The sequence below is a fragment of the Cupressus sempervirens genome, chromosome 2, assembly GCF_028749045.1.
Source record: "Cupressus sempervirens isolate cs-2001-9-10 chromosome 2, ASM2874904v1, whole genome shotgun sequence".
In the NCBI taxonomy this organism is placed as follows: Eukaryota; Viridiplantae; Streptophyta; class Pinopsida; order Cupressales; family Cupressaceae; genus Cupressus; species Cupressus sempervirens.
This window is the reverse complement of record NC_143119.1, coordinates 510,422,377-510,434,847: the sequence shown is the minus strand read 5'-3', so window position 1 is coordinate 510,434,847 and position 12,471 is coordinate 510,422,377. Positions and strand designations below refer to the sequence as shown.

At 37.4% G+C, this 12,471-nt stretch overlaps 1 protein-coding gene across 2 annotated transcripts in view; it reads left to right on the top strand.

Annotated features, from left to right (window-relative positions):
• The window catches only part of LOC149573218 (pleckstrin homology (PH) domain-containing protein), a 380,091-nt gene that overhangs the window by 296,687 nt on the left and 70,933 nt on the right, over window positions 1-12,471 (top strand). For both annotated transcript variants that reach the window (XM_089814397.1, XM_089814396.1), the window contains exons 48-54: window positions 8,410-9,171; window positions 9,255-9,328; window positions 9,510-9,849; window positions 9,946-10,044; window positions 10,129-10,284; window positions 10,732-10,913; window positions 11,030-11,557. In XM_089814397.1, coding sequence (XP_089670523.1) covers window positions 8,410-9,171; window positions 9,255-9,328; window positions 9,510-9,849; window positions 9,946-10,044; window positions 10,129-10,284; window positions 10,732-10,913; window positions 11,030-11,557 — 2,141 coding nt within the window. The remainder of the gene's footprint in view (window positions 1-8,409; window positions 9,172-9,254; window positions 9,329-9,509; window positions 9,850-9,945; window positions 10,045-10,128; window positions 10,285-10,731; window positions 10,914-11,029; window positions 11,558-12,471) is intronic.

Here is a 12,471-nt window from a genome sequence, read left to right as displayed (position 1 = left end):
AAGTTTGTACTTGTTTGATCGAGGCCTAATCAGAAACCAAGAGAGAGGGGGCCCCAAGTCATAGAGCCATAGAGAACAGTCAGCCAACAAGGGAGTCAAAGAGGGATAACTTGGACAGGGTATCTTGAAAATGGTGTCTGAAACACTGTTTCTCAAGCATAGCAGGAGAACCCATACCCTTACTAACTCTGGACTATATCACCGGTCTCATAGTGAAGCGGGGTCCAGAGAACTTCACTCCTAGATACATATAAGATGTAATTTCTATCTCCTGTCCCTAAAAGAAGTGAAGATGAGAGGTCTTTAAACAATCAAAGACCATAACCCGATTCTTACCTAGGGTAACCACAAGCTATTGCTGATCACAAAAGGAAGTCAAACCATCAAGAAGCCTCTGTAAACTCTCTAGAGAAGAAGCAAGAAGAACCATATCATCTGCAAAAAAAAAAATGTAGATCAAGACTTGGTGTAAGTAGCAACCATCCCTTGGGAGCGAGGACTTCAGAAGGAAGTCTTCAAGCTCGTCAATATACAAATTGAACAAAGTGAGGGAGAGAGGACAGCCTTGTTTAACCCCAATGGTGCTATGGATCAGAACTGAGAATTCCTCTGGAGTCCTAAATCTACCCACCATAGTTTCGTATAATCTCATGATAGCAGTAAGTAACATCTCTGAAATTCCAATGACATGAAGCCTCTAAAATAGAGCCATCCTAGGAACAAAATCAAAAGCCTTGCAAAAATCTAAAAAACAGTAATATACTTTTGCCGAATTGTGTCTAGCCTCCTCAATAATAGCCCATAAAGTGAATGTGATCCATGGTCTGATAGTTAGCGCAGAAACTAGCCTGTCCTCTAGCTCTACAACCTCTCTTGTCAAGCTCACTAGATAACATAGCATTCAGGGTTGTGGCATATAGTTTGGCAAACGTGTGTCTGATCATAATGATCCTATAATTACCAAGATCAGAGACAGGACCGGTCTTGTGACTCGGATAAATCAGATGCCTTGACCAAGAAATCGGAAAACCAGTGCAAACCACTCTATTAAAGAGTGTAGAGAGATAGGGGCCCAAAACCGAGGCACCAAACTTGAAGAGTTCAACCTGGAACCCCTCCTCATCCGTCGCTCTACAGGATCTCATGGATCTGATGACCTCGTAAATGTTAGAAAGGGTGAACAAATCACAATATGGAGGTGGAATAGGGTGGATAGAAGGCTTCTTAGGAATGTCATAAAGAGTTGTGGTGTGAGAGGTAACGGAGCTGAAGTAAAGGATGGGGGATGGAGGGTGAGAGTGAGGAAACAGTGTGCGCCAAAATAGCTAGGGGTCGCGGATAAGCATGGACCATAGGGATCTACACTAGAACACGATAAAGGATTGTTTCCTACTGCGAAGAAAATGGAGGTAAGAAACACGTAGGTGAGAAAAAGTGGGGGAATGAGCATCAAAAGTAGAATGCATTGAGCGCTGGAAAGCTTTGCAATCAACATTGAACCATTGGTTCATAGGGGATGTATTACAGCGTTTTCTTCGAAGGGAGAGTGAAGAGCGGTGAGGTATGGAAAGGATGGTCTTCCAGATGGTCGACGCAAGCAAATCAAACATGGAGGTCTCACTAGAATCAGTAAAGCGCGTAGGATTAAGGATCCTTGAGAGATGAGAGGAAAAGAGCTCATTGTCATTGTCAAGGAAGCGGAAGCAAGCTGGGGGACGGGTAGTGTGAGGAAAGAGGTGAGAAGACAGAAGAGGAGGCAACAAGTGCGAAGAAATGCCAATACTGAGGAGAGCATGGTCCGCAATAGGAAGGCGTAAGATGATGAAGCTGTGAATGAAGGGGATAAAGGAGGGAAAGGTGAGGGCATAGTCAACAACACTAGCACCCCTCCAATGAGGCCAACAAGTGAAGAGCTCAAAACTAGGAAAGCATGGAAGACCGTTCAAGATCACAAGACCAGAGGACTCACAAAGCTGCAGAAGATGGCGACCCTAACAAGAAATCGGCCCAAGAGCATTATTAGAAATATGCTAAAGTCCCAAAGTAGTCGGATCAATCTCTATGGAGCAGATAGAATCAGAGCATCGATCATAAAGTGGAGTCTAGAGTTCTTTGGTCCTCGCATTGAAATCACCAAGAATGATGATGTCCCCCAAATCAGCGAACCGAAAGATACTCTCGCATAGGTCAACATAAGGGTCATTGTCCTCAGTACCATGGATAGCATGATGAGAGGAAGCTAGCAGGAAATACTAGACAACAATAAAGAAATCTCTTTGACAATTACTCTTACGATCAATATGGACCCACATGAATCTGGCATACGTATCAGAATGGATAGTAAAAGTACAACTGAAAATATCTTCTCTAATCAAACAAGCTATGCCACCAGACCCATGGACCCCACCAAAAGCACAAACCTCCTATCTACAAACAGATAACCATTGATAACCTGTAAACCCCAAAAGAGGACACACGGGACTCTCATGAGTCTCAGCGATGACAACATTGACAAGTATATCAGCGGACCCCACTGCATCGTAGAAGAGACTGAGTAATGGCCTTTGAGAACCATTACCATTCCAACAGTTAACAAGAAGAGAACAAGTGGTTGTCTCCCTCTTGTCCGACTACTGGTGAGACTATAATTTGGTCTTGGAGGCCTGTCTTGCTTCCCATCCACTTGGGAGGTAATCTCGAACAAGTGTTTTGAGATTCCTAATAACTGCCCATTTCTCAACCTATCTAGCTTTTGCCACAATACCGCGAGCATGTTTCAGCTCTGCAACCTAAGCCTTCATGAGATCTTCATCTAGAAAAATCTTAGAAGGGAGAGAAAACAATTCCTCTTTGCTCTGAGAGCACGAAGCCTATTTGAAAAGGTGAGAAACCAAATGAAAATGATGTCACCATGGCCAAACTAGCATTTATCCAATGTAATGTCAAAGAGACCAAGCTGATCACTAAGGAAAGAACATCCAGTAGAAAGAGGGTCAGAAGTGGAAGGGAGACCACGAACTCTCAGGTTGAGCTCATGAGCATGTCTCACACATTCATCCTCAATATTTCCCTGAACAATCTTATCCAGATTCAGAAAGGGTGCAGTAGCAGTTGAAGTGTTGGAAAGAGAGGCCCATGATTTCACTTTCTGTTCAGTTTTTGAAATCAGAGAGCAGTCTTTTGCTGCAATTTCTGATTGCTATACTTCGATTGTATCTAATCCCTTAAATTGCTTGATAATGGATTTGAGATGTGATTTTAAACCTGCAATTTCAGAAGTAAAAATATTAGGGAATTCTTTGATCTGAGAGGTATTCAAGCCTATGGCATGTTTTAGTTATGTAATTGTCACGGTTAGCGATAGTACTTGCTCTAAACCTACAGTTTCAAAAGTAAAAGTATCAGAGAATTCTTTGATCTAAGAGGTATTCGAGCTTGTGGCATGTTTTAGTTCTGTAATTGTCATGGTCAAAGACAGTACTCTCTCTGAGCAATTGATTATTTGTTTCCATCTTAGTAACCCGATCACAAAGCTTCTAGTAGGTCAAAGGTTGTGATTGTGATGAGCTTGCATCACCATTTGCAGTCATCCTCAAACAATGAACTGAAATTGAGATAAAACAAACCCTCCAATGAGAACAAACACCAAGCAGTAGAGGAGTTCAGAATTAGAATGATCAAAGAGAGCTGTTCTAACCAAAAACACACCTGCGTATTGTTTAGTTTCACAAAACTCGTGTGCATGCAAGTGTAACAAGCGGATAGGTCTGGCAAAGCAAATCACAAAATGCAAAATGGTAAACCCGTCACACTCAAGCAAGAACAACTGTAATCCATCACACCCAAAAGGCACGAAATGGAGGACGCTAACTCAAGCACAAACACGGTAGAATAAAATCTAGCAAAACTATAAAACCACGAAATGGAGGACGCAAGCCCGAGCACAAATGCAGGAGAAGAAAAACCAGCAAAACAGTAGCCGTGAAACGAAGGAGGTAGGGCACCTGAATGCCTGAAGAGAAAAAGAGATATCAATAAGAGAAACCATGTGGAAATAACAACGCAAAAGCCAAAGAAGCGCAGGTGAAGGTGGTTGCAGCCAATAGTCGGTTGCAGTCGGGAGTTCATTACGGGTGAAGGTGGTCTAATTGGAAAATATTTGTTGGAGTTCTATTTGCAAATGGCTTTCTAAATTTCACATATAGGTTGGAAAGAGAATTTGAATGTACTTGGAAATTGGAAAATACTTGTAAGTGGGTTTTTTAATTCCAATTACAAGGGAAAAGCCTCTCTCTTTTTGATAAGATTATCTTATAAACAAGGTTTTTAATTCCATTTTCAAGTACAAAAAATATACACTCTTGAAATCCTTTGTTGAGGGGAAGATCTCTCCATTGCAACTTGCATCATTTGGGGAGCAACATGCATTGTAATTTGGGTGATGAACTTGTATTGTGTCAAGGAACAATATTCTTATACAAAGACTCTAAAATTCTGAAAATGTTTTTTAAAAACAAAAACATATATACAAAACATGGACAAAAACAATACAAAAGAAGCCCTAGCTTGCACCAAAAATAATTCAAACAAGAAAGCATACCTCTTCTTGAGAATTACAAATTCAATGAGGAAGAGCTATTGAAAATAAGAAGAAAAGCCCCCAGATCTTGATGATTTCAGATCTAGGGAACGATCTCCTACTTGTAGTTATATTGATAAAAGATTTTGACCAAATCCTCTTCCCAAATTAATGCATTCTTAGTCCTCCATGAATTCTTGATAAATGACCATGAATGAGAGAAGGAATGATTGAGAATAGCATTCAAATGAATTGTTCAAACTTGCAGAAGGTGGTTTTTTCTTTAGAGTGCAAGCCAAATTGTAATGGATGAGAAAAATGATGCCTATAGAAGACAAACACAGTTTTTGTTGAAGAGAGCAAGCTGTAAATGATTAAAACTGCCCTAAGACAGGCTTCACAATTGTTGTTGCAAGTTTAAAATCAAACTTTTTCCTTCAAAATCTACATTTTATGCCTAAGATGGGATTCGATTATCTAATCACAGACCAAAAGCATGTTGTATGCTACAACAGTGGGCTTTTGAAATATGTTAAAAAGATGAGAATGCTTGACTATGCCATTGACGGGCTTTTGTCTCAATGATACAAGTCAAAAATGCTTAAAAGAAGTGGCAACAGGTTTTTAAAATGGTTTAGCAACTCAAAACATTCCTTTACAAGTTTACATAGTGACTCCTCATCACATAATGCACTTTATGCTTCATATTACATATGCGAGGCTTTAGACATGCCTTTGTAAGATGTTTCATGGTCTAAAAACAGCTTTTTTAATAAAAATGGGCCTTTTAACTCGACATACATTTGTAATGCTTTTAAATTTTGCCTTCAGGCAACACTAACAAGCTTTTTATCATGAAGTGCAAGCCACTTCTCATGCCCTTATTTATTATAACGAGCTTTTAAATCATCTTTACAAGCATTTTAGCCCCAAAAAGAAGGTGTGTAATGAGACTTAAAAATCCCACCAATGCATTAAAATCTCATTAAGGTTCACATATTTCCTTGCAAATATGTAATGTTGGGGTTTTGATTTCACGTTGCAAGTCAATGACACCCAAGATGACATGTAATGACTGAAAAAAAAAATGTTCACTTGAGAGGACTTTAAGAGGCCTTGGTGGACTTTTGTTTCCATATTGTAGGATTTTAAACAAGAAATGAAGAATTGCAATCAGTCTCAAAAACCCCACCTATAGGTTACTTAATTCCTCATTATGTCTTGAAATATAGCTCTGATTTAGGCATAAGATAGCTCGAAACAAGCAGAATTTAAAATGCAACAAACCTAGGGTGAACATAGAACCAAAAACAAATCAAACAAAGATTTGAAGGTTGCCAAAAATCGAGCATTTGCAGTTCGAGAAGAAAAACTTGTCATAGCAAGAAATACAAGGAAAAACTCGACGCAAACCTTCAAAAATAGTATTCGAAAGACATGATACTTTGGCGAATTCAAAGATAACTAAACATTGTTCAAAACATCAAAAAGTAGAGAAGATTCCCTAGGAATTCATGAGAAACCTGTGTAGGATTTTCTAATTTTGTGAATACAAAATTGAGGACAACAATTTCATTGAACTCTATTGATTTTCCACTTGATTTAGTGATTGGATGTTGTTGAGAACCCCTTTATTATGTCTTCTTTTCTTACGCAGCACTTCTATTTCTTTGTCGAGTCTTGCTTATATTTTGTGTAGATTTGATTTCTTTTTCCACAGTTATGTCTTGATGCCCATGGCTGCTTGCATTTGAAACATAAGCCTCCATTCATTATTTCCTCTTTTTGCTTGAGTGTTTCCTTGCCTTGGCATTGGTGCCCTTTACTCCACGGTTCATTGCAAAAATAGGATGCACTTCCTTTATCATAGTTTCTTGACCCTTCACACTCATGGTGTGCCTTAGTTGAAAAATTTTTAGGCCTTTCTCTTGAAGAATTCAATTTGACCTTCTTGGCCTTTTTTATTTGTTCTTCCAAGGTTTGAGGTTCCAAGAGACTTACTATAGTTTTGATGGAATCTTAAATCCCCTTAATAAACATATATATGAGTCTTCTTTGGGATAGATCTAGAACCATAACGGATGAACTTTGGAATTCATTTGCAAATTCATCTATAGTTCCAGTATGTTTAAGATGGGTTATCTCTTGGAAGTACTACTTAGTGTGTCTTTGGTCAAACCTACTAATGAGTTTTCTGAGTAAATTCACTATAAATGGTGACAATTTTATAGTCTTGCGTAATGATGTTGTGGTGCCACCAGTTATGGGCTATCCTTATCAAAAGGAGAATGGAAAACTTGATGGCATTCTCTTCAGTTAGGCGTTGAGTGATAGCTATGTATCAAGGTTTGGGACCCATGATTGAGTGGTGTCCTTCCTTGATCCATCAAAACATGGTAGGGACATTTTACTTATTCTTGCTTTGAGGTCTCTTGCAGCATGATTTTTTCTTCTATTTTTGCTTGCCATGGTTTTGGTCTAATAATATTTCTTAAGGAGGATAAGTCTTTGGTCTTCCGGTTCTAACGTTGCATACATCAAGGCAAGTTCTACACTATTTGGGGTTAGTTCCTCCTCTTCTATTATGGGCTCGTCTTTTGGAAAGAAAAGCAATATACTTGGCCTAAGAATGGAGATTTGGACCAACTGTTCATATTCAGAATGATTGAAGTGAATATCTCTCCCTGGATTAGGAATGGATCTTTCATTACAATTGCTATTGTTTGTGCTTTGGATGGCTTGACGTATTAATTGGTTGGTTCTCTCAAATATCTGATTGGTTTACTCCATGAAGATCCTTAACTCTTGGATTAGTTGGTCTGCCATGGCTATTTTGTCTCTGGTGCGTTGATTAGTTTGTATGAAATCCTTTACAGCATTGCAGGATTATTTCTCTAATACTATTGTAATGTCCCCTCCAAGATCCTTTATGATTTAGGACTGATCTCTTGAAATTCAATTACAGAAGATTTCTTTCTATTAAACTTACACTCAAGACGAATTTGGAAATATGACAAATGCAGTGTCAATTATCTTGGTAATCAATATATCGATCATATGTTTTGATTTGTAATGTTGGACCTATGTAAAGTAACTACTGCTCAAACTTGATCAATCAAAATATGGATAATTGACACAGTGCCTCCACAAGCATCCACAGGCTCGGAATGTGCTTTCTGAGCACATCCGGGCAGGATCTAAAAGCACTAGAGCACCAGAATGTATCCCACATCAGTATCCAGATGTTCTAGGAGAGGATTGGTATCTAAGCTTAATCCCATTCTAGATGGAGGACATTGCACAACTATGATATTTTTATTTTTTCAAAAGTGGTTCTGAGACTAGGGAAAATCCAGTTATAAGCTGTGTACCATGTTTGATATAATAACTTTTTATTATATGATAATACTCTTGAGGTATCATTATTTGATAGAAGTCACTTTTCTAATCTATATTCATTTTGGAAAACGAAATAGTATGTGTTTCTCCAAAACAAAATTGCTAGCACTCATTTCCTAGCCTATTTTTATTTTGGAAAGCAATAGTAGGCACTTCTCTAATACAATATTGTTTGCACTTTTCACTTGTTATTGCTAATTTATAATTGTTTTATGGACAATGCATTTTTCTTTCCCATACATTCATGAACTTATTGTCTGCCTTGGAAAGATTCCATTGTGATATTTTATGGGTGCTGGGATTAACATGTGATGTATTTTAAAAAGCATTGCAAGAATATGTGGAAAGAATGTACGGACAAATTTCTGTAATTACTAGGATGATATTTTGTTTATGGTATAGATGCTTAATGTTTATGTAAAATCCTACAGGAATTCCCAGAAATACAAGTACCACTTGGATGGGAGTGGGCTAGTGATTGGATAATTGACAGAAGTAATTCAACTTCACCTGAAGGTTGGATTCATGCATTTGATTTTGGGCAGCTGAAGTGGCCCCCTCCATTGAGTCCTGAAGTCTCATCAACTTCTGTCAGGCGAAGACGATGGATACGGAAGAGGAAATGCATATCAAAAGATCAAAGGCAGCCAATTTCTGTCGAGATAATAAGTCCAGCAGATATGATGCCTTTACCAGTAGCCTGTTTGAATTCATTTGGTCCAAAGTATATTTTGCAATTAAAGCCACAAAATGTCAATGGCACAGATAGATATGAGTCAGGAAAAGTATTGAACTACATAGGTGCTCAAAAGTATGAGAAAGTTCCTCATATCTGTGTTTCTTCACTTGTGGAAACTGAGGCCCTTATATACTGTCCTGCAAAGGTGGGAAGTGTGTCTAGCAGGAATGACTTGTGGTTTTGTTTAAGTGTAAAGGCTACTGAAATTGGAAAAGACATCAATTTAGATCCCATCAGGGATTGGAAACTTGTTCTTACAGCTCCATTAACACTTGTCAGCTTCCTACCAGTAGCATCAGAATTTTCAATTCTTGAAAAACTTTCTGGGGGTGAGTTGTCTGTTCTCCATCGAGGGGTAGTTAAATCAGGACAAACAGTGAAGGTTTATTGTGCAGATCTGCAGAAACCTATATATTTTTGTTTATTTATCCAAGGTGGCTGGCACCCAATCCAGGTATGTCTTGTTCATTCTTCTAGAGAGTGTATTGGCCATTGTGTAACCAAAATAATATCTAAATCAAGAACTTCTTGTTGAAGCATGCTGTTCTTATTTCACATCCTACGGAGGAGGTGGCTCGGTTCTTGACTTTGAAGAATTCACATTCTAATAGGTCAGATTTTTTAATTACAAGTTCTTACTTTTATTTTTGCATGACCAGAGGCTTTTGCATGAAATGACCAAGTGTATGTAGCCATATCACTATGAGCAAGTTAGACTTATAATGATTATGAATTATAATTATCTGAATAAAAATAATACATCTATATTTACTGAGAATAATTCAATTTCAGAAAGGTCCAAGTTCTCTTTGAGTACAATCAAGATGGGAAGGCTATGGTTGCAAGGGTTCTTAGACTGTACACACCATACTGGCTTCAATGTGTGAGATGCCCACCATTGCAGTTTAGGTTTATTAGCACAAAACAAACAGGGAAATCCATAATTCGAGGAACTAGCAATAGTTCTGGAAATTTGGAAATTTCAGAAGAAATCATTCATGAGGAGATGCAGGAAGGCTCCACTATTTTGTCATTGTTTGATCCTAAATTTATGGGTCTTACAATTGCATTGAATGATTCCAGAAAAGGAATTTTTAGTCCTCCCACAACACTTGATCCTCTCAGTCAAATGGTGAGTGTAGTGATAAAGATTTGCATTATTTTAGTCTTCTTTTCTCTCTTTTCTTTTCTAAATCTAAGGTTGAAGTAAATTCATTGTCTAATGCAGGATGGTTCAGTAGATCTGAAAGCATGTGACGGAAATGACTTATGTATGAGATTGCTTGCTTCAACCAAACCATGTCCCTACCAATATGCTCCAACCAAGGTACTGGCACAGATTATCCATAATAAGTTAGTATACACTATTTAGATATGAGGTTATAGTAAGATTAACTGATGTTTATGGCAGGTTATTTGTATTTGTCCTTACATGGAATTCACAAACAGAACTGGGAAGAATCTCTTTATCAAGTTGAATGAGAATGATCAACCAAAAACTCTTCATGCGTCAGCCTGCAGAGTAGCATACTGCACTGTTGATAGCAAGGAACCAGAGAGGCTGCAGGCAAGATGCCACTGACCAGTTTAAACTATGCATGCACAATTGGTTTTTCTTATAAATTGTCTGCTGAATATAATTAACTATGATATCAGTGTGATTTGGAAACACTAGCATAATATGCCATATCAACTGTATTTTTCATATAATAATCTAGGAAGTATTTTTATTTACTTAATCTAGAAAGTAATTATGACTGTAAATGAGACTAGGACATGATTTTCATTCTTTTCAACTTTTGTTTATGCAAAATGGTTTTCACATTAGGTGAGAAAGCGTCCTGTCTTACGCAAGCTGTGCCTTTTCTTCCAGTGTCACATTTCTCAATGAGTCAATAGTTACTTCCCATCTATCTTAAAAGAATGCTTTGCGCAACTTATTGTCTCTGCCTGTTATTCTCACCCCTAAAGACTTAATTTGTTGTTATTAACCAAAAATATCTTATTTTTCCAGGTTCAATCAGAGGATACAGAGTGGTCCTATCCATTTCCTGTCAAAAAGGAAGACATCATTACTGTGGTTATGCGACAGAAGTATGGTAAAAGGCAATTCTTGAGGGCTAAGATTTGTGGTTATGATGAAGGATCAAGATTCTTGATTGTATTTCGCCTGGGATCAATTAATGCTCCATTTAGGTGATCTACATAAAATGATATTAGAGTTTATGATATGCTGTTCTTTTGTTTCCTTTTCCGTAGGACAATTTCTAACTGCATTGCAATATGGCTTCATAAAACTGTTTATTATACAGGATTGAAAACCGTTCAAAGCTCAAGATTATGAGCTATCGCCAAAGTGGACTTGATGATGAAGCATGGCAATCCTTGAAACCCTTTTCAACCCTCTGTTTTGCATGGGAGGATCCTTATGGTCAGCACATGCTTGATGTCACCATTGAGGAGGCAGGATCATCCAACTTCTTAATGGTGAATATTGAAAATGTTGGTGATTATTATCCACATGATGAATTTGTTACAAGTGGTATATGGATACGTGTTGCTGAAGTTCATGGTGTCAAGGTTGTAAAGTTTTTTGATGACAAAAGAAGCTCTGTAGAAAGAATAGATGCTTCAGAAAAGGCACAAACAACAAAGGATAGTGAGACAGTTTCAGATACAAAAAACACAGTCCAGTCTAATATTACACCTCTAGAATTCATATTGGAATTAGGAATTCTGGGCGTGTCAATTGTGGATCAAAGGCCCCAAGAAATATTATATTTATATCTGGAAAGAGTATTTTTTTCTTATTCAACTGGATATGGAGGCAATTCTACCAGGTAAGCAAGTGTCCGGTGCAATTACTTCACACTCTCTCCTAAATGTGCAGGAGTGGAGATTGGCAGTTAAAGAATATGATATCTTGTTTTTTTTTTAATATCTTTATTTCTTCGTTATAAAATGTCTGAATGAGGTATTCATTATAGTTAGTTTTCATTTCCTCCTTAATGTGCAGAAAGAAAAGAGGGCCAATTTTGTTTTAAGTATTCTTTGAAGTTTTACTCATTAGTAGGAGCTTCTATATTCTGAGTCGCAAAAATTACATTTCCATACAAACCCCCCACCTCAAGGACATTGACAAATTCTTGTAGTGTATTTCCATAGAGGAGACCTTTTATCAATTAAATTTTTGAGACCCACCCATTAAGCTTTGACTGATTGTTGCAATTTATTAAAAAATGGGATAAAAAGACTACCAAAACTTGAAAAGAATTTAAAAGTTAAACCCTTTCAAAAACTTGAAACAATCTATCAAAAAACTAAAGGATATGATTGAAATGCATACCTTAAACACTCAAATCTCCTCTTTGGAAGGTTTTTGCAACTCCACAATCAATTTCCTTTGAATACAATCACCTCACTTCAAACTTGCAAGATGGAGAGACCAAAATAAGAGAGGTACTTGAGAGGGAAAATATGAAATGAAATGTGTTTGGAGCAATGAACCAAAACTCGGAATCGACAAGGCCGACTTAAATCGCAAATTGGCTCAGAATCAGCTACGAATCAACAAAGTGAAAAAAACCCTTGAAATTTAGAGATTTTAATGATTTAAGACTAATTTTATGCACCCTTTATTGAATATAACTTAGACATGTTATAACATCGTCAAATAGAAGCTAATATACATAAACAAGGAACATAAATGATAAATTCATCACATACATAAAATGTAAATTGTATGCAAAGTAAA